General features: G+C 54.5%; 2 protein-coding genes across 2 annotated transcripts in view; one reads left to right on the top strand and one right to left on the bottom strand.

Moving 5' to 3' along the window:
• LOC119109072 (importin-5) overlaps positions 1-18,793 on the top strand; it is a 24,945-nt gene extending 6,152 nt beyond the window's left edge. The window contains exons 4-24 of the mRNA XM_037232612.1: positions 2,147-2,243; positions 2,516-2,653; positions 3,502-3,627; positions 4,797-4,913; positions 5,424-5,518; positions 7,835-7,957; positions 8,512-8,620; positions 9,187-9,340; positions 10,655-10,764; positions 11,727-11,827; positions 12,545-12,662; positions 13,099-13,228; positions 13,849-14,022; positions 14,494-14,685; positions 14,844-14,956; positions 15,291-15,431; positions 15,826-15,975; positions 16,771-16,904; positions 17,241-17,486; positions 17,644-17,854; positions 18,407-18,793. Of these exons, the coding sequence (XP_037088507.1) occupies positions 2,147-2,243; positions 2,516-2,653; positions 3,502-3,627; positions 4,797-4,913; positions 5,424-5,518; positions 7,835-7,957; positions 8,512-8,620; positions 9,187-9,340; positions 10,655-10,764; positions 11,727-11,827; positions 12,545-12,662; positions 13,099-13,228; positions 13,849-14,022; positions 14,494-14,685; positions 14,844-14,956; positions 15,291-15,431; positions 15,826-15,975; positions 16,771-16,904; positions 17,241-17,486; positions 17,644-17,854; positions 18,407-18,508 (2,881 nt within the window). The 3' untranslated portion in view covers positions 18,509-18,793. The remainder of the gene's footprint in view (positions 1-2,146; positions 2,244-2,515; positions 2,654-3,501; positions 3,628-4,796; positions 4,914-5,423; positions 5,519-7,834; positions 7,958-8,511; positions 8,621-9,186; positions 9,341-10,654; positions 10,765-11,726; positions 11,828-12,544; positions 12,663-13,098; positions 13,229-13,848; positions 14,023-14,493; positions 14,686-14,843; positions 14,957-15,290; positions 15,432-15,825; positions 15,976-16,770; positions 16,905-17,240; positions 17,487-17,643; positions 17,855-18,406) is intronic.
• Positions 18,716-23,957, bottom strand: LOC119109073 (programmed cell death protein 10). Its single transcript, XM_037232613.1, has 6 exons — positions 23,928-23,957; positions 23,609-23,811; positions 21,200-21,377; positions 20,698-20,827; positions 19,465-19,629; positions 18,716-19,193 (listed from the first exon to the last, which is right to left on the bottom strand). The coding sequence occupies exons 2-6, from the start codon at positions 23,678-23,680 to the stop codon at positions 19,109-19,111; spliced, it is 630 nt and encodes a 209-aa protein (XP_037088508.1). The 5' UTR covers positions 23,681-23,811; positions 23,928-23,957; the 3' UTR covers positions 18,716-19,108.

Below are 23,957 nucleotides of genomic sequence, written 5' to 3'. Positions count from 1 at the left end.
GACCGGATTTCTTTCTGACCAATAGCATCTATTAATACACCCATATCAAAACTATGACCTCATGTCGGAGCTGCTTACATGATTTTGTGGACGTGTATGTTATAATAACCTGTGTCGGGAGCAGACTGTGGTCCGAGTCTCTCAGCCTCAGCTGCGCGCGCATGGGTAGATGAAATATGATCGAACAAGAACACACGCTGCAGGGCGGTGGTCAGTCATTTGCTGCAGACTATAAAGTCTGGCGCAAGTCTAATGGGACGTGCACTTGGCGAAGCAGGGATGCATCTACACGCGTAACAGAGCGGCAATATGGACGGGACCCCTCACGTTTATGTCAATCGTGAGAGCCAGAGTGCATGATGCTTTGTGTTTGCTGTTGTAGCGTGTGAAATCGCTTTGCTGTCTACGAATAACGCGAACAGAGTAATCTTAGGCCGCTCCATAGTCGTGTCATTAAAGGACATAAATGCAAGCAATGCTGAGTGTTTGGGTATTAAAGGGGCACTACCGGAGGACTGGTTCAAACCCCGGCTGCGCCATGACCCAGGCCACGCCAACGCCGTAGTCGAAGGCTTTGGTAAAGGGGTTCGCTGTGATATAAGCCGTGTTCTATTATAGAAATTACTTGGGTCTCTTTCCTTCCATCTTAGGCGATTTTAACGATGTGGACACATGATTCGTCCGCTGGTCAGATCAGGGACACTTTCCGAATGTTCAACTCTCTGCTGTTTGTTCGCGTGCGGGGCTTATCAGAAGGTCCTCTTGTTTGTGCTTTTTTCAGGAGGGGGGAACAACCTACTCATTGAAGATGCGATTATCTTCAAATTACCACATTATGCCAAATTCAGCGTGTGCATTGTAGACTACGTGTCCCGACTTGGATGATGCAGACTGCCCTCCGCGAAACTTTGTGCCTCGTAACTTGCCGTTGGTGGTCGCCGAACGATGATGTCGCGAGGTTCCGTGGCGCCCTGTAACGTGACGGTGGTCACCGAGCGGTGGTGTCACGAGGGTCCGTGGCGCCCTGTAACGTGACGGTGGTCACCGAGCGGTGGTGTCACGAGGTTCCGTGGCGCCCTGTAACGTGACGGTGGTCACCGAGCGGTGGTGTCACGAGGTTCCGTGGCGCCCTGTAACGTGACGGTGGTCACCGAGCGGTGGTGTCACGAGGTTCCGTGGCGCCCTGTAACGTGACGGTGGTCACCGAGCGGTGGTGTCACGAGGTTCCGTGGCGCCGCTTTAGTTAGACACGTTGGATTTGTTCACAATCATTTAGGTCTGCTGCGTTGCATTTAAAGTGGACTTCGACGCACGCGGCCGTGGTTTGTGAGCAAGTTTTTGTCAGGATGAGACTGCAAACATCGGCTTTGGTCGGTGTGTGTTCATAGCTTGTGATGGAATATTTCAACGTGACGTGGATAGATGGTACGGCTGGGTGTCATTGAAGACTGATCTAGGCTGCGCGCGCCTTTTATGACACTGCCCCGGGCTTGTCGGCTCGCCCCGCGGGCGCACTGCCGAGGTGAAGGCTCTGGCTGCCATAGCCATGCATGAGCATGGTCTCACACGGCTAAAGTGAGTAGAAGACATTCCATTTTATAAGGAATGCTTTTGCTTGGTGCGTAATTTTTGCTCACCTTTGTCGAAAATTGGCGGTTGTTTTATCTTTGAATTAAACGTCCTAGGGGCTAATATCAACGACCATTTTGTGACTGTAGGGCGCTTTTTCTGGTCGACAACAAGCCTGACGCCATCAATGGCTTAGTTACGTGAAAGCCACCACCGGCGATCTTGTGTTTAGTCCCGAGTATTTACTGTTCGCAAACATTGCTCCCGACACCAGTAACCATGTGTCTCGTGAATTGGAATTGAGATAAAAGAGTGGAGGAACGATGAACACTATGCAACGAAGTAAAACCACAAAATAGCATGATGTGAAGTAAAACCAAACGGTGGAAGCGTGAATAATCAAAATATTTAGCAAGGCGAAGACTGAGAACCGGCAAACCAATTTCGGGCAGTATGTTTGGCACCTTCGGATTATCATAATAAGTGCGTGGCCTTAAGTACTTCAGTGAAGTATCGCGCGCCTGTCGAACTTCTCTGGGTGTGTTACTAATGCTCTGCTATATTGTCTATGTTTTAGTTATGTCCCCGGTGTGTTTGGAAACCAGCAGAAACGCTATTTAGAAGTAATAAAGAACATGCTGCAGCAGAGCCTGAGTGACGCCAGCAGTTATAAGGTGCGTAAGCTGTCAAGCCAGGAGAGCTTGTTGGCATGCACGAATGAACATTAGTGCTTAGTGTTCCCTGTTCGATTCGTGTTGCTGCCGGTATTGTGTTTGGCTGCTTCAGCCCTACAGGCCCGCTCTGGAAGTGATGATGTGGTGTGTTTTACTGCTAGCACACATACTCATCTGGAGCACCTAAGGGAATGGCGGGCCGGCTTGAAGCCTGGCTGTCTGCGAGAGGCGGGCACGCGTTTGATTGGCCCTGACTCCGCCCGCGGTCGCAGTGTCGCTTCTTGGCGTACAAGGCGACAGCCCAGTTCATCGTGGATAACGCCGAGCTATCGTCCGACAAGCCGGAGGTCAAGGAGAGCTACAAGGAGATCCAGCGGACGTTTGCTGACCTGCTGCCGCCCATGATTCAGGTGCGGGGTTGGTGGGCGTGGCAGCGCTCAGCTGACAGGCGGCCGCAGTTCCAGATGCGGTGTCAGTGGGTCAATCGGTTCGCTTTAAACAAAACGGCTGATGACATCCTTCATAGACGTATCGTACTCGGAGTTTATTTGTCGCTAGTTTTTCGTTGCTAGACCGTTTCTGCCGGTCTCGTTGTCGCCATCTGTAGGTTTTGGAGCAGCAACGTACTTTATATGCCTCTTAAGCACTCACAACAGATGTCTGCCTGCTCCGTGCCGAAGAGGACCAATTCGTGTTTGAGTTACAACAATATTATTGATGCACGTGGTGGATCAAAAACAAATATTTGTTATCCCATTTCACGATTGTTATCACGCGATATGGCCGCGTGGTCGAGATGTCCAAAAGCCCTGATCACTTACTACCCCCGTTCGCAAAGGGGCTTAGCGTCACGCGGACATTTCTCGTCTAGGTTTTGCCGTCATTTTCATCCGAAACACCAGCAAGAAGCTGGGGTTTGGCTGTACTTGCCTGTCGCTTTGTTTCACTGCGCAGTGCCAGAAGCCTCATCGCTTGTAATCGTATGGAACATGGGTGCACTTGCGTCATCCGAGTCTACTACGCCACTACTTTGAATCTGTGGTGGAGATAACGTTGCGTTATTTGCCACAGCTCGTTCACCTGAACGCTGGATATGAGCTTGTGGCTGCTGATGTGGCGGCTGTCCTACGCTTGATTGCTACGCGCGAGCTAATGGGTTCAAGCCTTGACTGTCAGGAACATGCCATGGGCGGGCCGTCGTGCCGGCTCCCTGTCGCCTACCGTTGGTCACGGCCCCCGCCTCCTCCCCCGAGTGCAGGTGCTGCAGGAGAGTATAGCCAAGGGCGATGACAGCGTGCTGCTGCAGACCACCATCACGCTGGCGGAGGTGGCGCCTAAGCTGCTTCGGCCTCAGCTGGACACCATCATGCAGCTGTGCATCAAGGTCAGGGCCGCCTCACTGGCTGGGTCTCGGAGGTGTGTCGTGTCTCGCGGTGTGCGGGGCAGGCTGGGGGCTGGCAGCGCAGCTCGGGGTAGCTCCGTCGGGAGAGCCCCTGCCAGGTGTGGTGTGCCGCGCGGTGTGCGGGGCAGGCTGAGGGCTGGCAGCGCAGCTCGGGGTAGCTCCGTCGGGGGAGTCCCCGCCAGGTGTGGTGTGCCGCGCGGTGTGCGGGGCAGGCTGGGGGCTGGCAGCGCAGCTCGGGGTAGCTCCGTCGGGAGAGCCCCCGCCAGGTGTGGTGTGCCGCGCGGTGTGCGGGGCAGGCTGGGGGTTGGCAGCGCAGCTCGGGGTAACTCCGTCGGGAGAGTCCCCTCCCCCGGCGCTGGATATCTCGGTGCTAATTCGAGGCTGGGAGAACCGTATATCTGAAACCATTCATAAGCCATACATGGGCGGTATGAATTGCCCTGTCAGCACAGCAGTTACAATTAGGATTTTCATCAGCGTGTGGGTGAAGAGGTGACGTGGGTATTTGCATTCTCATCAGTGTGTAGGTGATGAGGTGGTGTGGGTACTTGGATTCTCATTAATGTGTAGATGATGAGGCGACGTGGGTATTTGGATTCTCATCAATGTGTGGTTGAACAGGGTGGGTATTTGGATTCTCATTACGAGTAGGTGAAGGAGTGACGTGGGTATTTTGACTCTCATCGATGCGCAGGTGAAGGGGTGGCTTGGGTGTTCGGATTCTCATTATTGGGTGGGTGAAGAGGTGGCGAGGGTGGTTTACCCTTTTTAGATGAAGAGACTAGACAGCAATAAATGCCACGCTCTTCGAGGTTTACCCAGTTATTGCAGGTATAATTGCATGAGTGTCGAGGCATCATAATATCAGCAGCAGTTAGATTGTGTAGAAGTTGGATGAATACCACAAATAGCTTTATGTCACCTCATCCGGCTTGCTGTTGGTAACACCACCTCATAGGGACTCATTTCTAAGACATTTGGCCTCTACGCAGTTATGTTATGCATTTACGCATTAAGCCTCTTAGCCTCTATTCCCTGGACTGGAATCGTCATCTCCAGATTGAAGCCTTTATGGCGTTGACGTGGCAACGGAGTTACCAAGCTGTGTACACTTAATTCCGCGTAGCTGACGTCTGAACGTCCGCCGACAGTTGATGAGCGACCCCAATCAGGAGGACGACTGGCGCCAACTGGGCATGGAGATCATCGTCACGCTGGCCGAGGAGGCGTCCGCCATGTTCCGCAAACACTGCGCCGGCTACCTGCCGGTACGTGACCCCGGTGGGGCCCTGCCTGCTGTCAAGTTACGGTCCGGTGGTGAACATTGACACTGCTCTGATCTCACCTGGAAGGTGCCAACTCGTCCGGCTTTGCTTAGAATCGCTGACGAGCCCTGATTCTGTGCTGGCCTGCGCGTCTTGCCCCCCCCCCCCCCCCCCCCCTGTGTCGGGACCGTGCCAGCACTGCTGCACCGATCCGCCCGTATCACCAACAGTTGTGCGATAGCTGTGGTTCGAGTGCAGCACTCTGACTCAAAGTCGTGGAGCTTGAAGTCTAGGATTAAGGTGCCTCGATTCCAGCGTAAGAAGTGATTGTCTCAGGTCCCGACGTAAACTTACTGGCAAGAGTTGCTCTCGAGCTGCCACTGGCGCTATGGCAATTTCAGTGACCTCCGCGTCGCTGCCAGCTCCGCGCTAATGGGGCACGGGCGTGCGGGTTTGTGCGGCGCGCGGGTCGAGGTCTGGACTTGACGACGGGGCTCTGCCGTCCCCGGCCAGGTGTTGGTACCCGAGATGCTGAAGATGATGTCTGAGATTGACGACAGCGTGGACTGGGCCACCACTGACGACGGCAGTGACGAGGACTCGGAGAGGTGAGCAGGTTCTGACCTCGGCCGGCTGTGACCACGGGCGCGGCGCCCAGCGCCAGTGGACCGAGGTCGCTTGTCAGCAATGAGACGCATTCACGCCCCCCAAACACCAGGTGATATTACTCGCTCTTACGTTTCATGAAGCATTGCAGCACGGAATGTGTACCTCAGACATGCCAATTGCGTGGTTTGTTATCCGCATTGTGTGGATCATCGCGCAACCCGGTGCTGATTTGCTAGCAACGGCTCAGCTCTCTCGAGCATGACTGCGTCGCCAAAGTACACTGCATGCGCGTTGTCCTGACTGCATTGGCACGTGTTGAGGCTGGCGATTCTCGAGTAGCGGGTTAAGCAGGTGAAGGTTTAGGGCGATCCGGTGGCGGCCGTTCACCATCGCGTGAGAGCTACAGCACCGCTCATTCTGAGGTCATCGGCGTCAGGCTGGCGCGAGCCGGTCGACCCGCTGACCACGCCTGCATCACCGCTTCGGTGAACTTGTCTGTGTGGTGTTTGTGATTAATGATGGCGGCCCATCGGCGGCGCCGGCGGCCGCGGAGTATGCGACAGTCACAGGCCAAACAAGCAGGTTGTCGCTACGCTGGCGCCACACATCCGCTCGCTCTCCCCTGACGTCACGCCGCACTGGTGACGTCATGAGAGCGCGCGGCCGGCCGTCGGCGGGCGTCTGAGTGCGGCTGGGGCCCTCGTCGTGATCATGACACGGGGCGCCGGAAGCGCGCATGCGCGCAGTGGCGGTGACTGGTTCGGCGGGCCGGAATCCCTCGATGGAGGCGGCGTGGGTGGCACGTGGTGGGGTCTGCTTGTCACTTGGCACCCGTGACGTACTGCGCGAAAGGATGGCTTGCTGACATCAGGGCAGGAATACACGCGGGGGGTTGGGGCTGGTTATAACGATAGCTGTACCGCATGGTGACGTGGTTTTGAATCAGATCGGAACATTTCGTGTGGTTGCGGTATTCGATTGTTCTGGTAGACATGTTCGAATATTCCACTCAAAGAATTTTAATTTTGACAGAATCCGAAATGTGTGTTGAGATGAACGCATGTTCTGTGCGGCGCACTTAACTGCATTTTGAATTGTGTTGTGGATTTGGAGCTTTGGTTCAAACAGAAATCGTTACAAAAGGTTGGTACAGGATATTACCTCTTTCTTGGATTATTTAGGTATAAATGACCGAGTCCAATGGAAATCATTTGAAGTACACAATGCCGGCACTGGTCGTGAATCGTGTGGCGTATCTCACTTTTCAACTATTTGGATCTTGCGCCTTAACAGTTGTGCTCCGTAATGTTTTTGTGCAATATTTTTGCCATAATATTTCTGGGCATTGTTGTTTTCAACGTGGGCGACATGGGCGTATGGTATAGCAATGTTGTTCGAGCATTGTGATGCAGTCCGGTCTCCTGGGGGCTCGGACAGCGTCGGTGAACGATAATTATTTGCTACATCGCCTCCGTGGCAAGGGTATCACAGCGGACTGTTCGTTAGGGCAAAGTTGCGATTTTTCGGAATCCTGTGGTGCTTCCGCATTCAATGTTTCGGAAGATTCAAGCAAATATTCGAAAAATCCTATTCGGATTGTTCAGCTTGACTCTGAACGCCCTGTTCAGAGCGGATCATGACCGCAGTTATCTTGTTGACTCTGAACGCCCTGTTCAAAGCGGATCATGACCGCAGTTATCTTGTTGACTCTGAACGTTCTGCTCAGAGCGGATCATGACTGAACGCCCTATTCAGGGCGGATCATGGCCGCAGTTGTCTTGTTGATCTCTATTCGGGAGCATCCACTACCCTGTATTCTCTGTGAGAACGTTCTCCCTAGTGGCCTCCGCCCGAGTTCTGCTTTTTCCAGAAATGACAACGGTATGTCAAACGATCACGCTTTGCTGGCGCTGTTGCAGACACGCAGCTGTCTTGTGAATTAGCTGTTGGCGCAGCTGTCGTGTCGTTACTGGCAGTGGTGGCCGCTGTTGACTCCCGGCGCAGTGTCGTTACCGGCAATGGTTAGCTGCTGTTGGCGCAGCTGTCGTGCCGTAACTGGCAGTGGTTGGCCACTGTTGGCGAGCTGTCGTGCCGTTACTGGCAGTGATTGGCCGATGTTGACTCCCGGCGTCGTGTCGTTACTGGCAGTGGTTGGCCGCTGTTGGCGAGCTGTCGTGCCGTTACTGGCAGTGGTTGGCCGCTGGTGGCGAGCTGTCGTGCCGTTACTGGCAGTGGTTTGCCGCTGTTGGCGCAGCTGTCGTGTCGTTACCGGCAGTGGTTGGCCACTGTTGACTCCCGGTGCCATGTCGTTCCAGTAACTACATCGTGGCCGAGTCGGACTTGGACCGGTTGGCGTTCGGTCTGGGTGGCAAAGTGATGACCAACCTGATCCTCAGCAACGTGCAGCACCTGCTGGTGTCGGCCGAGTGGAAGCACAGGTGAGTGGCGCTTGGCAGCGATGTTGGCGCCGCCCCGGCCTGGCCGGCTCACGGGTCTGGCCAACTGACGGGCCTGGCGTCCTGGCCAGTTCTCCGAGCTCCTCCTCCCGCCCTTGCCTCCGGGCCGAGATGCCGTCTGGTTCGTGGCCACAGTAGTCAGTGGATAGGTCTGGTAGAATGACACTACCATCAGATGAACGGCCACATTTGTGTTGTAGATTTTATTTGCATTCATGTTTATTCAAACGGAACTCGTCTGCTGGACCCAAGAACACTTCGCTTAAATTGGGTGGGCAGAGTCAGTGTACGATGCTTCACATGACATACTCGTTACAAGTGAAGTTTTCGTGCACCATGCCTCGGCTCCAAGAGTAGTCAAAACTATCCGAGCATTATTCTACCAAAGCTTCTGTTGAGTGGGGCCCGTGATTGTGCCGCACCGTGTCCGTGTCGTGCACAGCTGGTGCCAGCGTACCACCACTTGCCGTGTGTTATGGCCAGCGCGCGTGTCTGTCAGCGGTCTGCCTTCTGAGCGGCCTGCACCGCGCTCGCAGGCACGCGGCTCTCTCCGCCGTCTCCACCATCGGTGAGGGCTGCAAGAAGCAGATGGAGCCTGTGCTGCCGCAGATCCTCTCCGGAGTCGTCAATTTCCTCAAGGACCCGGTGAGGGAGATACATCGCTTTTGGCTTTCCGAGGCCGTTTCTGTATACGTGGCTGCTTCCCGAGGCGAGGCGGGCTAGTGAACCGCCCCGTAGACGCGGGCGACCCACTCACCGATCGAAACCCGCAGATAAAACACGCACACAACGCGTGCGTGCATGAGTGGCTCACTTCTCAGCCATTGAGACGATTTTTCGCCATTATGATATATGCCATAGATCGTTTACGTAGATTTTGAGAATGGCCTGTGCGTGGCATCTAAACGATGCGACACATGCCTGCCGTGCCAGTGGCCTTCGCATGGTCGTCAGCTGACCGGCTCCATTGCACGTGCGTCCCATTTGACACGGCGCTCCGTAACTGTCTACTGTTCCCCGTGGCTACGTATTTGACCAGCCACGGCGCCTCTCGGCGTCGGAGGTACGCGGGCGGGCCGAGCGGTCACGGCGGCTTCGGTAGTGCGCTGCTGCTCCGCGCGCGCGCGCGCGTGCGTGTGTGTCTGTGTGTCTATTGGACGTGTTCAGACCGCGCCGCCTGCTGACCGTGGCCCGTCTCGGCGCCGCCGCAGCACCCGCGGGTGCGGCACGCCGCCTGCACATGCATCGGCCAGATGTCGGAGGACTTCGCGCCGTCGCTGCAGCGCAAGTTCCACGCTCAGGTGGTGCCCGGCCTGCTTTGTGCGCTCGAGGACTCGACGACGCCGCGTGTCCAGGCGCAGGCCGGTGGGTGCACGCGCCGGCCGGCCGCGTGGCCGGTGCCTCCGGCTCGCGCGGGCCCGGGCGTCAGCGGCCAGCCCGCGGGCGCCGACACGCCTTTGTTACACGCCAGCGGCACTGGCAGCCAACCGTTAACGGCTTGTGAACGCCGCGGTGGAGTAGCTCGCTGTCGGGCCTGTTGATGTTACAGGTGGCTGACCGCGGGGATGGGTTCGCTTCTACATCTGGGTTGTGCGCCGTGTGCAGGTGCAACACGTGTGTGCTAAAGGATCGTGCCGGATGCATCCAGATTTAATTTGCGCATCAATGCAGTTCAAATTTAATTTGCGCATCCTGGGTATTTGGTAAAAGAAGCCGGTCACATTTGGACTACACAATGAATTTACCACATGCTTGGTTATCACGGTTAAGATGGCATGGATATTATTACATACATTACGTTATATCAACAAATTATTGCTCAGACGCTTTCATTAATTTTGCTGGTCTTCTCGACAGCGCATGTTAAACTCGCTACTACGAAAAACTGTTTTCGGTCTAGATGCCACTTTTGTAAGTGCAATAGCATTTACAGTTTTGGGCTAGGGTCATCGTTAATTTAGTCGAAGCTGGTAAGGACCGAGTTGGAATTACCTTCTTGCTTCTTTCGTAGCTTACGGTGGCGCCGTTGACCCGCTGCACCGCATGCAGAGCACATAGGGTTAGCTCATCCAGATCGGTCCCCGCCTTTTCCGGTCTTCTGTTAGTGTATCGCGCCGTACGGAACGCATCTGTGAGCTCCGGGCGAGCCTCGTTGGTTCAGCAGCTGCCGGCAAGCAGCACCACCTGGCGCGCGCCGCAGGTCGCAGACGGTGCACGCGTCGCGGGTGACGCTGGCGAGCACGGGCCGGCGCGGCGAGAGCTATTTCTGCGCGGTGATTACAGCTGATGGGATTGTGTCCCCGTCAACAAACCGGTCCAGCTGCACACATCTGCGGCAGCCACCCGGTGTTAGTTTTGGTAGGGTGTAGGGGTGTGAGCGATAAGGTTGTGGTCTGTGGGGCTTTGCGCTTGCTATGCCGCCGAATTAGTGTGATACGTTGTTTGTTTTGCGCCGCTTAGCGGTTGGAAGCCGTGCGTTCGTTACCCCGTGCTTGCTTGTAGATGTGTTGTACAGTTGTGCAGTGTCTCTGTGTTGTTTTGTCTGGTGGGAAATTGGTGCTCTAGGGTACACAATATCTTGCGTAATAGATCCCATGTGCTCTAGTGCACAGTAGACCCGCTGCCTTCTTGCTGACTCTAATTTGTCCTAGTTCTGATCTTGATGACTCTGCTTTTCAGCCTTGGCTTTGATCAACTTCAGTGGGCAGTGTCCGAAGAGCATTCTCACAAACTACCTAGATGCCATATTCGTCATTCTTGAACAAATTCTCCAGAATAAACTCAAAGAGGTGAGGGCTGCTATCAGCTGAAGCTGAAGTTGAACAGTTAAAGTTACAAAATTATTGCGAGGCGAAAGATGGGGATTTTAGCTGAGATGGCCATGATCGCGCGTGTCGAAATCTGTAAACTAAACTGCAGCGAACGGTGAAATCCATAGCAATTGATAACCAATGCACATAACGTAAAGAAATAACGCGACCCCACCAGGTGAGCCACAGGCGAATCCAAGTCGTTCGATGACGCTGGAAACAGGATGAACGTACTCTTGGCTCGCTGCTGTGCCCTTCGCGTCAGAAAAGCTCCACGGACGGGGTCAATTGTGGTTGAGGAAACTTTGCGTAAGTCAGTGTCAGTGAATAGCGAGATGCAAAATGAACTGAGTCATTAAATGAAGTGTAAGAAATGAGCTAATTCACCGCATTAAGGATTCGTCCGAGCGATTAGCTCCAGGTTGCGTTATTTGCTGTCCCATTTTTAGCATCTCACTGCTCAAAATAAAGAGGCGAGAGTGCGTTCTTGTCAGCTCGTTTTATAGATAATTGTCACTGAAAATATCAACTAGAAGCTCCGTCGAACCCTAGCATAGCATACTCTTAAGAAAAACTTATCCCAGAACACTTGGCGCGACAGTCGTTCATGAAAGCTGCGGTTATCACCGCAGAACTTGCCTTACGTCATCTTGCGACGTTGCGAACGTCCCAGCATATCTGACATTGAACACGACTTGTTTAACTGTAGGTACGCACAAATGACTTAAGGGACATGCTTGCCATTGGTGGCTGTTTTGTTTTGATGCGAGGAACTTGCCCGAAAATTGTTGCAAGCTGTTTGAAAAGAACATGCCTAGAATGCATCTGTTTGAATATAGTGGTCTCTCTATCGTGGCTTATCGGCGGCTTTTCTTGTTTTCTGTCGGGTAAAATAAGGCCCAATACCTGTCACGTGTCAGATCTGTCTTCGTTGTTTACAGCTGGTGGAGAAGGGCACCAAAATGGTTCTGGAGAATGTTATCACGGCCATCGCCTCGGTGGCAGGCACGGCCGAAGAAAAGTTCCTTGTTTACTACAACAGGTAAGTGCCATCTAGCGTTCGGGCGGGCGAATATTATTTCTATGGTGGCCCGGCAGGTGCTTTGGCGTCATTGTTTCCAACCCGATCACTGCTATTGTCTCATTGACCTCGTTTTCCAGATGTATGTCCTTGGTAACCGTGCAACCATGTGCTAGCCCGCACTTCCTTGATGTTTTTGTCTCCTAGGCAAATAGGGGAAGTCTCCAGTGTCCTCCACAGCATGCCCTGTGCTGACTGAAGTGATTTCCTTGGTTGACGTAACGGATTGGGTCGACGACGTCGAGTTGTATCGCTTATGGCGTTCAGAGCGTGAGACAGCGCCTACGTCTGTTTATATAGGCCAGTCCGGCCAATGTTAGAGGTCATGCACAGGACGTAGCTGAAATTGGAATGACGTCGGATTGTCAAGTGCAATTAATTATTCCTTTTTTCGCGGAATTGTGTCTGTACAAGTATGGATGAAGATTGCAATAGCTTTGTCTTGGCATCTACTTTCACTACTAACTCCATAGATGGTATTTTCTAAACTTGATAAGAAATATGTTCACTGGTGATGTTCTGGCGAGGTTCACTGGTTCCGACGGTAAAAAGTCAAGCGTCATTGTTAACTTATGGCTCTTAGGCCCTTTTGCTTTTGAATGGCAATAATTGCCATTCCAACACTCGCTTTCCACCAAGCTGTTAAGAAGATATCCATGCCGCCTCTCTGTACCCTAGGTTTATGCCGTGTCTGAAGTACATCATCGAAAACGCCACGACCCAGGAGCTGCGCCTACTGCGGGGCAAGGCGATCGAGTGTGTCAGCCTCATCGGCCTGGCCGTCGGCAAGGAGAAGGTAACCGGCCCCGAGGCGCGTCACCCCACCCAGTCACGCTGAAGGTAACCGGCCCCGAGGCGCGTCACCCCACCCAGTCACGCTGAAGGTAACCGGCCCCGAGGCGCGTCACCCCACCCAGTCACGCTGAAGGTAACCGGCCCCGAGGCGCGTCACCCCACCCAGTCACGCTGAAGGTAACCGGCCCCGAGGCGCGTCACCCCACCCAGTCACGCTGCGGCCGCGGCACACAGGCGTACGGCAGCAGATGTGACGCCCTGGGCAAGGGGTCTTTATTTGAACTGCGATTTGTAGCTGGCGGTTTGCCGTGTGGCCCCGCAGCGATTTAGATGCGTCGCAGCCGGTGATTGGCGCTAGTGGCGATCGCGTCGAAGCCGCGTGGTCCGATGTCGCGTCGACCGTGGCTGAGCGGCGGCGGCGGTCCCTTTCTACGCAGTTCCTGCCGGACGCGGCCAGCGTGATGGACCTACTACTGAAGGCGCAGACGGGCGGCGAGGAGTTCGCCAGCGACGACCCGCAGGTGCCCTACCTGGTCTCCGCCTGGGCGCGCATGTGCACCATAATGGGTGAGTGGCGGCCGCCCGCGGCGTCCGCTCCAGGCGGCTGATGCTGTTCACGGTAGGGGGCAGGGCAGGGGAATCCGTTATGCGGTGCACTCAGGGGGTCAGGTCGGCGTCTGAATGGTTCGCTGGCGGGACGTGCTTGAAAGCGAAGACCGTCGCTTCGGTCGACCGGGCGGGCGCCTCGATGATGGGTGGTCACTCGGGCCTGATAGCTACTGTGGCGGCAGGCGCGAGATCTCCGCGCTCGTGGCCTCCCTGGCGCGGCGAGACAGCGGCTGTGGCGGCCGTCATAATGTGCTGGTGGTAATCACGTGCTAGGGATAGGTACTGGGCGGTGACTGCTTCCGTGATCACCACTCTGGTCGGCGCGAGCCACTAGATTAAGCTGTCAGCATAGCGTGATTTCCGGACGCGGACGCCGTTTTTGTGCTAGCTTATGGTTTTGACATTTGTCAACCGTTAAATATTGCAGATACGGGTTTTTGAAATCAATTTAACCTCGCGACACCAGCACTTTTGCAACTCACAAAATGATCCTCAGAGAATAATGTTTTCTCTAAAATATCGGAACCCAGACATGGGTAGGTGCCGCCGTTGTTTGACTTGCATTCGGTTGGCCGCAGGTAAACAGTTTGCCGTGTACCTGCCGCTTGTGATGGGGCCAGTCATGCAGATGGCGTCGGCCAAGCCCGAGTGGACGCTGCTCTCGGACGAGGAGCGCGAGGTGCTCAACGGCGACCAGGAGTGGGAGCTGCACAACTTCGGCGAGAACCAGAACTTCGCCGTGCGCACCTCAGGTGAACACGTCGGCCCGGGACACGGTGGCCAGTCCGGAAGGGAAACGTGACATGGTTGGTGTGGGTTAAGCTTTGTAATCAAAGGGGGGCTTCGAAACGAAACGTTGGCTAGCTCAGTTTTCAATCTCATTTGCGAGAAACGGAACGACGCAATGTAATGAGTGATGCAGGAGTTCCAGCTACGAGAACCTAGCGGCCAGATTTTAATTACGTGCGGATGTCATTGTATTTCTCAAGAGCAAACCGCGGAAAGTTCTGTTCGCCTTACCCTTGCCTTGAGCGAAAGAGGACACCTCAGTTTGAGTGGCTGGCATGCAGGAACGTCACAGTCGGCCAATATTTCCCGCTGTCGCCCTCGTGGGCATTCATATGGCGCCACATTGGGCGCATCAGCGGCAGCGAGGTGCGACACTGCATGGCTGCGGCGCGAGCACCCAATGGCCGTGCTCACGTCGCCTACCGGTGCCGCAGTGCTGGAGGACAAGAGTACGGCGTGCGCCATGCTGGTGTGCTACGCGCGCGAGCTGGACGGCGAGTTCGCCGAGTACACGCAGCAGGTGGCCGAGCTGATGACGCGGCTGCTCAAGTTCTACTTCCACGAGGGCGTGCGGGTGTCGGCCGCCGAAATCATGCCGCACCTGCTGCAGAGCGGTGCCGCCAAAGGTACAGGCCACCCGATGGCAGCCGCGCACTGGCCAGTCATGTTGCGGCGCAGAACTTGAAATGGTTTGATGTGGGGGCCATGTCGATGTACGCGTCTGGCACAGCTGTGCCCCCGGCTCAGACGGGTGGGTGTGTGACCGTTTGATGGGCCCGGACAGGTGCCGAGTACGTGCAGTCGATGTGGTCCTTCATCGTGCCGGAGCTGCTGCAGGCGCTCAAGTTCGAGCCCACAATCACAGTCATTCCCGAACACATGCAGTCGCTGGCCAAGGTAAGGCGCGCTGAGACAATTCCAACAGGCGCATTTAGTGTGCATGGGCTACGGTAATATGCTAGTAAATTTTACGGGCGTATTACTGTAGCTCTTTGAGGTGCAGCGCGGTGGAGGATGACTGTACTGCAGCGCCCGGCCATATTGATTCCACCAAACTACATTGCATCATACGTATGGCCAGGAAATAGACTGGCGTTTCCGCACAAGCGTCTACTTCCAAACTACCAAAATGTGCCCACGTGACTGCGGTAACGATTCACATTTTATGCGCGCGACAATGGACGCGTGGTGCTTTCGATATCGTCACTAACAGTGCGCCTGATGTTTGCAGTGTATAGAGACGCTGAACTGCCCGTGCCTGAGCGAGGAGCAGATGACTGAGCTATTCAAAATATTCAGCGATCAGTTCGAGAAGCACTTTGAGAAGTCCAAAGAGCGCGACGAGAAGCGGCGAGACGAGGACTATGACGAGGTGCGCCGCCGATTGGCCCATTAGCCGGCCTTTTGTCACCTGTGGCACTCACACGGCACCCGTCCTGTCCTTGGACAGGTGCGAGGTACGGGAGGGGCGGGATAAGCCAGTACTGATGACCGGGGCGTCTGGATCTGTCACAAATTGGGAACAACGGGACGCACACCTCCTACACTGCAGCTTTGCCGTTGTTTTCACTATACTGGGGTGTCAGTTGACAATGCTGACAGGACAAGATTACAGCGCCCGTCACTACTCGCCCGGGTGGCGCGGCGCGTCGTCGGGCTGGAAATCTGCGGAGTTTCCACCTGCAGATGCTCGGTATGCTGGCGGGATACCATTGACGTGCCACTGCTGCGGCGAGGGTCCGTTGAACATCCCGCCTCGCCGGCAGGAGGTGGAAGAGGAACTGATCGACGAGGATGACGAGTACACGTTCATCATCTCGAAGATCGCGGACGTGCTGCACTCGCTGTTCACCGTGTACCACGACCGGCTGTTCCCGCTGTTCGACACGATCGTGCCGCACCTGGTCAGGCTACTGGTGAGTGGTGGCTACCGTGTACCACGACCGGCTGTTCCCGCTGTTCGACGCGATCGTGCCGCACGTGGTCAGGCTACTGGTGAGTGGTGGCTACCGTGTACCACGACCGGCTGTTCCCGCTGTTCGACACGATCGTGCCGCACCTGGTCAGGCTACTGGTGAGTGGTGGCTACCGTGTACCACGACCGGCTGTTCCGGCTGTTCGACACGATCGTGCCGCACCTGGTCAGGCTACTGGTGAGTGGTGGCTACCGTGTACCACGACCGGCTGTTCCCGCTGTTCGACGCGATCGTGCCGCACCTGGTCAGGCTGCTGGTGGGTGGTGGCCCGGCTGACCGCCGCTCCTTCACCGGTTAGCCCTTGCGGAGCGGTCGTATTGGCCCGATGGAATCACACTTATTATTTACTCAAGGTTCCTGGCTTGGAATGACTAATTTTGAGCGAGATTGCCGCTGCAGCGCTGCGTCGTGAAGTCTGCTAATAGTTTGGAGTGCGAGTGCTGCGGCGATGTGCAAATCAAAACTGGCTCATTCTGACTCGTTGCGCTTGTATTCCGGACTGTCGCTGTGGTCCCGATTCAAATTTAGTTGTGATGTCTACCAGGGAGGGGCTTTCAGTATGTTTAACGGGAATCAACGTGGATAACTTCGCTTACTTTACTATTAGCTCGGCCTGTCCAGTCCAGATGGTTCGAGTCTGCTGTTCAACACAAGTCCGAGTTAAGGTAGATTGACTTCATCTGTTAAGTTGCTGGGAGATCTGAGTTTTAGCGATGGACTGCGGCCATTTTGCAGGGTCCGGAGCGAGCGTGGACGGAAAAACAGTGGTCGCTTTGCATATGGGACGACGTGATCGAATTCTGCAGTCCAGCCTCCATCAAGTACTCACAGTATTTCCTGCAGCCCATGATCCAGTATGTCACGAACAGGTGAGAGCGGCCACTACATCACATACAGAATCGGCGACGATGCTGACTGAAGAGACCCCGCGAAGTTCATGGCACCGTTACGTGATTTCACGTCGTGGAGCTGAGTGATTTGCCCAAGAATATCCACATTTCAGTTTGTTCATATCGATTTTCAAATTCGAATGGGTGCCTTCCAAGTCATTCGCCGGACGTTGCACGTTTTAAGTGTAGCCGCGTGGCGGGGCCGTGTTTGGCTGCGTTGCTAGGCCGCGCGGTTGCCCCTGTGTTTGTGTGCCTGGGCGCTGCCGCTGCGCCGCCGCCTGACCCGTCTGCTGTGTGCACACCTTGCGTCGACAGCCAACCGGAGGTGTGCCAGGCGGCGGCGTATGGCTGCGGCGCACTGGGCCAGTTCGGCGGACCTGAGTACAGCAAGGTGTGCGCCGAGGCTCTGCCGCGTCTGGTCGAGGCCGTGCAGCGGCCAGACAGCCGCAGCGACGAGTGGATCAGCCCCACCGAGAACGCCATCTCGGCCGTCACCAAGATTCTGCAGTACAACGCCTCGGACATCAACGTGGCTGACGTGGTGCCCGTCTGGTTTAGCTGGTACGTCCTCCACCTACGACTGTTTCGTACCTCGTGCTGCCGTGCGTTTTCTGTACGGACTGGGTGTCTGGCTCAACGGTCCGCACATGGCTGTGGGAAGCGCGTGCCGGTCTGTTGCGACGCGCGCTCTACTCACCCGCGCGGTCCGCGCTGGCAGGCTGCCAGTGTGGCAGGACTCGGATGAGGTGCCTTACGTCTACAACTACCTGTGCGACCTGGTGGAGGCCAACCAACCGGCCGTGCTCGGGCCCAACAACATGAACCTGCCGCGCATCATTGCCGTCATCGCCGAAGCGTTCGCGCGGGGTGCTGTCGGCGCCGGCGACGCCACGGGTGTGCGGCTGCTCAACCTGGTCAAGCAGATCCAGGTGCGCACCCGCCGCCGCCAGCGGCGCTGGAGATGGCTATTTGCTTGGCTGCCGATGTGCATGGAGCTGTTGAGGGGAATCAACCTCTTCATCTGCTGCCTTCCGTCCCTACGGTCAAATGATTACTCGATAGATTTGCGGTAGACAGCAATGTCGTGTGTGAAGTGTAGAGTTACGGTATCATGCACGGTACTTGCAGTATTGGAGTGCTGGTGTATGGAAACTGAGCGATATTGACAACATTCAGGTAGATTATGAATGTCTGTCCTATCAGAAGTGACACGCTCTGTTGTGCCGGACCCATATGGAGAAAGAGCGTCCTATACGGCACGCTGCTGTGCCTCTCAGTGCGCACAGAGCCCCACAATGCCGACTCGCTGGTAGCGCGCGCCCCGCTCATCATGATGACGTTAGCCAAATCTGAGGGCCGGTAGAGCTCGCTCCCGCCGCTGCCGACACCTCCGAGAAGCCCACTTGTCTGAGGCGGCCCTTCATGCACCTTACCCGCCCTCTCCGCCACACCCACTAACCCGCCGGCCAACCCGCCCGCAGTCCAACACGGAGCTGTTCCAAGCGTGTCTGGCGCAGCTCAGCGAACAGCAGCGCGAGGCGCTGCACGAGGCGCTCGTCTCGCCGCCGGCGTCGCAGCAGTGACGGCGCCGTGTTGGAGGCCCGACGGCGGCGAGGCCTCGCCGGGGAGGCCCTGGTGAGGCCTCACCCCTGCGGGACGGCGCCGGCGGAAGCGCCCGCGCCGACAGGAGCCGGGCGGGTCGGGTCGGGCGGCGCCCGTACCGGCCGGGACGTTTGATTTCCCAGTGATATGAGGTGGGCCGACGCGTGGCCGTCGACACGCCGCACGAGTCCTGGTCACGCACCGTGTATTTCGCCGTTTTATGTACATACATTGGCCTTACGGCTAATACACTTGACTCTAATCTATGTCGTGACTTTATATTGGCAGGCTGCTGCGTGCGCAAAATAAATAATTAAGTATCTCATACGTGAGCCGCGCATAATCGCATGTCAGCACGGTCGGCCCCCGGTGTGACTGTGGGTTAAAAGATCGCCGTCGAACTCTCCCCGATTCCCATTGATCAACGCGGACGACAGTACCAACGATTGGGCATTGACGAGCCTTGGAAGACGTCACCAGACACGGGTGGCGGTGTGCAGCCGCAGCCCGCGCGAGCGCCTGGCCAGGCCATTGCTGGAGGGAGTAGCGGGCTGCTGGACTGCAGCGCTGAGCCCCGCCGGCTACTCGCACTTGCTCTTGACGGTGATCATGATCATGTTGGTGTAGTAGATCAGGTACGTGGCCGAGACAAAGACGGCGCTGGCCCTGCGGCGAGGAGGGAGGGCTGTCGGCCAGCCGGGCGGCACGGCAGTATACGCTAAATACATGCTGGACGGTGCGTACTAGATTGGTCGAGAGATCAGCAATGCAAGAGATGTCAGCTTATGCGCCGTGTCCCGAAAATGTCCCGTAAAGGGCGGAAGTTAGCACTTCTTTATCCTACGACTGCAACCCGTCTGCACTACAAATCGGTTTGGCTGTGCACGTCTTTCATTTCGACCCAGGCTGGTGATGGTGGGCGTGGGGCAACACTCACTGTCCTTCCTTGAAGTACTCCTTGAGCGTGTTGCTGAACTTCTTGGAGTACTTGACGAAGTCGCGACGGCGATGGTCGAGCGCCTGCTTGCCGTGCGAGCCGGGGATGTACGCCGAGACGCCCTGCACCGCGTCCAGCAGCTTTTTGATGGCGCTGGCGATCTCCCTGCGGCACGGACAAAGGCGAAGACGGTGGTGAGGGCGGGAACGCTGCCAAGACCAGCTCAACGAACACACTACATGGTTGGGGAGCCAGGCCAGCGGCGGACGCCAGTGCAGGATCAGTGCAGGACAGTGCTAGGATCGGGAGACCACAGCCGGATGGCACAAACACCCAATCAGAGATCACGTACTCCGTCACCTTCCGCTCATGGGACACCTGGACACTGAACAGCCCGGGGCACGGAACAGGCGGATGCCAAGGTCTGAACAAACGCCGACAATTCTGCGGGAGTATCCGAATAATCGGGCAACTACATGGAAAGGGCCCACGTGGCCGTTGACTGCGATATTGCCGTCAACAGATGTCTCGAATCCAGTGCGGCGGTCGCTGACCCCACGTTAGTATGCGGCCACAAAGCAAACGCCTGCTCTGACCGGGCCGAAAGTGGGAGGGGAGGGTGTCAGCACGAAACATTCAACATAGGCGGGTGGCGACGACCCGACAGTGACATTACGACCGAAGTGGCCGCCAATCACGCCAATAACGAGGATGTACAAAGCGGCCGGACGCGCCCAGATAAGATAGCGTCCCCGGCCGGGCCTGCCGCCGCCGATACGGCCACTCGGTGCCTGAGGCCAGCGCGAAGGCTCCGGAGGAGAGGGCGGCCGCAGCGGCGCAACTCACCGCCCAGCAGGCGGCGTATCGCGGCCGCGGGGTCTTAGCGGGCGTTGGGACAGCCCCGACATGCACCATTCTTCATGGCATGACTGATTGGCTTCGCTGATACGGCTTCGCAACAGTGCAGCCTCATGCAATGCTTGTCGCTGAATATGCGCAAACACATGACCGGCGTCCAGCGTGCGCGGCGACTACAGGCGAGGATGTGGTATTTTGTCCATCAACCCCGGAATACCAGCCACTCTCAGAAATCCAATCTCAGTTCTTTGTAGACGCCCACAGGGTCCTCGTTTTCAAAATACACCAAGTTCTAAGCTAATCTGTGCATTGCTTTACCATTTCATCACAAATATTAGCGTCAAAATCACGGCCAGTCCGCGTGCGTGCACTAACTTGATGGTCTCCAGGAATGTTTTCCGGTCGGTGATCTCATCCGGAATCCGACTGAGGATGCGTTTCAAGCTGGACGACTTCTTGTTCAGCTCCTGGAACGGCTCCTCAGTGCGGCTCAGCCGATACTCAGCTGCAGGCCAGCAAACATCACTCCCATCAACATATAACAACCATGCACAGTCTGTCGGCATGCACATTTTGCGTATTCCCTACAGCCACAAAAACTGCCAATGAGCTGCGTCTTTAAACAGAAAGATCAGCCACCCCCAGCAATGTGATACAATAGTAGTAATTAGGCCTGTATAATTACCAGATGCCGGAAAACACGTACGTAACCACGCGCGTGGAACGTACCACTTCCACTACCACACGTCAAGCGGGGACCAGCGCTTCACAACAGTGCGAACCATCCCAAGAGAACACTGAACACGGGACACCCCGTGGCCACGTCCATCTGCATGACTAAGCATTGAGAGCCGTCGACTGCCTCTTAGTCGCTCACCGTCGTTGTCGCCGGCCGAGCCCTGCAGGCGCAGCAGGCTCTCGTGCATGTTCACGCTGACGTCGGCCTTGCGCACCAGGCCCATCACCAGATCGTAGGTGAAGCCCGGGTTGGCCGCCTCCACCTTGGTGAGCGCAGCGCGCAGTGTCTGGGTGGCGGCCACATCCTCCTTGTCCAGCTGTGAACCGGTCACACACAGCAGGCTAGGTGTGTGCACACATGATGCCAGTTACAGGACCACAAGCACAACCATAGAGGTAAATATCTGAATCCTACTTGCACCCTAGCTCATGTGCATCATCATGCACAACACAGTAAATGATGTCATCTTTTAATGCCACAATGCCACCTCGAGCATTACAGGCTTTTCTTCAAACTACAAGCAGAAAATTTGTATTTTGAACCAATTTCTTGGTGTTCATTGTACTTTCAAAGATACCTATAGGTTTTGAAAGGGCATCTACCATGTTTGCTTGCACCACAATGACACCCTGCACTAAATTAGAAAGGAATCTGAAGGGTATGTTTCACATTTGAAGGTATGGAGGAATGCATCAGATATCAATCAGTGAACTCACTTACAACTAATGGTTAACTTTTAAACTGAAAACACCGCTCTAGTCACCACAATTTCTCCATTTTATAAATACACTCCTCAATATGACATTGCTTCATTATGTCATAATGGATTGAGACACAACATGGATTGAGAGCCAATTGACCTCATTATATCTGAAAATCATGCCCAACAATGCCACATTTGAACAACTCAACAGTTGTATTTTTCTTGGCCTGAACAACTGCATGGTCAATGGAATGACAGCATTTATATGATATTATTATAACATGGATTACTGGGGACCCTAAAAGCCCCCCCCCCCAAAAAAAAAGGCTGCAAATTTTCACAGGGATGCAGCTCTGAGACTAGGGCTTTTAGGTCTGAAGAAGGGCAAGCAGTTAACTGCAACAAATGATCTCCAAGATGGTAATTTCAGTTCAAAGCCATATGTAAATGTATAACATTCCCTTTAAACCAGGCATCTAATGACTGCTATATGTTTGGTCATGGCCTTTCTGCTGCATATGTAAAATAGTCTATGGTGTCAAACTTTACAAATGTATGGTAAAACACTGGAAAACCATGCCTTTGCAGAAAATCATGACAGCTGGCTTGGGGATGCAGATGTGGGCAAAAATGCAAGGTATTTGAAGGAACACGAGTCCAGTGTGTTTCAGCTCGAACAAGCTATGGCACCACCACCTTTAAAGAATCTTCTGATTTGTGTTTTACATCCTAGACATGCTTAGGCAGGAATTCCTGAATAAAGGTGCCACACAGCAACATGGGGCGGGTTCTGATCTGGAGCGCAGGCTGAGGGGACGCAAAATGCAAGGTCTAAACAAGAGCAGCCCCTTGGGCAACTTCACCATATTTGGCTCAACTAATCGAATGATCTTCATTGCAGCCATAGCATGCTCTTCAGTCCTGCATGTAGCTGTTCACACAGCCTACAGCTAAATCTGCGATTGAAAATTAAGTGCTGGGGTAAGAAATGGCATGAAGCTTAGGCTCATACCATATGGCACTGCTTTTGCTGGACAGCTAAAAATGTTATGCACAATATCACACAAAATGGGCCAGGCAGTGTGAATGCTTCAGAGCATGGGCTTTATCATGCATAGTCATAATATGCTGCATGCAATTATAATTGGTCAATTTGCATTGTAAAACACAGATGTAATGCAATGCATAGTGCTAAGGGTAATGATTGACAGAAATATGTGAAGTGGTTTGCCAAAAACTACTGGAGAACATCTCCCTCATCATCAAATGCCAGCCTGTGACTGATGCATTGCAATGCATTAAAGCACAAAAGCTGATGACCCTACCCAAACATTTTATTGACAAATCTGTTACTATTGCAGACTGGAATGTGTCCTGCCAAATACCAACATCTGCTGTAACAGCAATTCATTTTATCATTCTGAGGTACCTAAAACTCCTGAGAAGCATGAAACATGTTTCCCTCCACTCCCAGCTACATTGATTGTAAGCTCTATGACTGTGCATGGAAAGATACACAATACAACTTATGCTGGCCCCCTATCTCCACAGAAGTTCTGCCACCAATAAACTGTATAGCCTGCAAACACACATTCTGCCACTTGGTCTGTCTGTCCCTGAAATTCTTGTGAGCTAGGTTCAGCCTAAGTTCTGGTTCCCTCAAACTTTCAGAATTCTTGCAGTTAGTGAGCTTGTGGGCACTTCAAAGGCATGGAACTTCAAATGCATATATCATCCTTGAAATCACTATGAAATCTTTATGGCAGTGCAATGAAATGCAAACAACCTTTCTATCAGCCAAGGTGCAGGATGAGTGTGGACTTCCCTGCATCATAAATACTTACTTGAGAAAGAACCGGCCTTATAAGGACTGGCAAAACCAGGGAAGATACAGGTGAATCATCTCCCATGGTCATTTTTCTCTTCGCGGTTCAATAATAAGCAGCGCTTTCGAAGTTTACTGATCTTCTAACTGGGATAGAATCGCGACAACCCTTTCACAGACCACTCCGGCGCACACCTAATACCAGAACCAGGCATGAAGCACCTGTAAAAGTGACAGACCTGATGAACATAATACATGGGTCATACACACTTCATTCTATTCGCACTTCTGCAATATCGACGGAATTCTTAAGAAATCAGTAACTAAAGTACGCTGACCCAGCGCCGTCCCCGCCAACTCAACAATGC

This window comes from Pollicipes pollicipes, unplaced genomic scaffold (genome assembly GCF_011947565.3).
Source record: "Pollicipes pollicipes isolate AB1234 unplaced genomic scaffold, Ppol_2.1 Scaffold_7231;HRSCAF=8579_pilon_pilon_pilon, whole genome shotgun sequence".
NCBI lineage: Eukaryota > Metazoa > Arthropoda > Thecostraca > Pollicipedomorpha > Pollicipedidae > Pollicipes > Pollicipes pollicipes.
The sequence above is the reverse complement of the archived record's forward strand: the minus strand, read 5'-3'. Positions and strand labels throughout refer to the sequence as shown.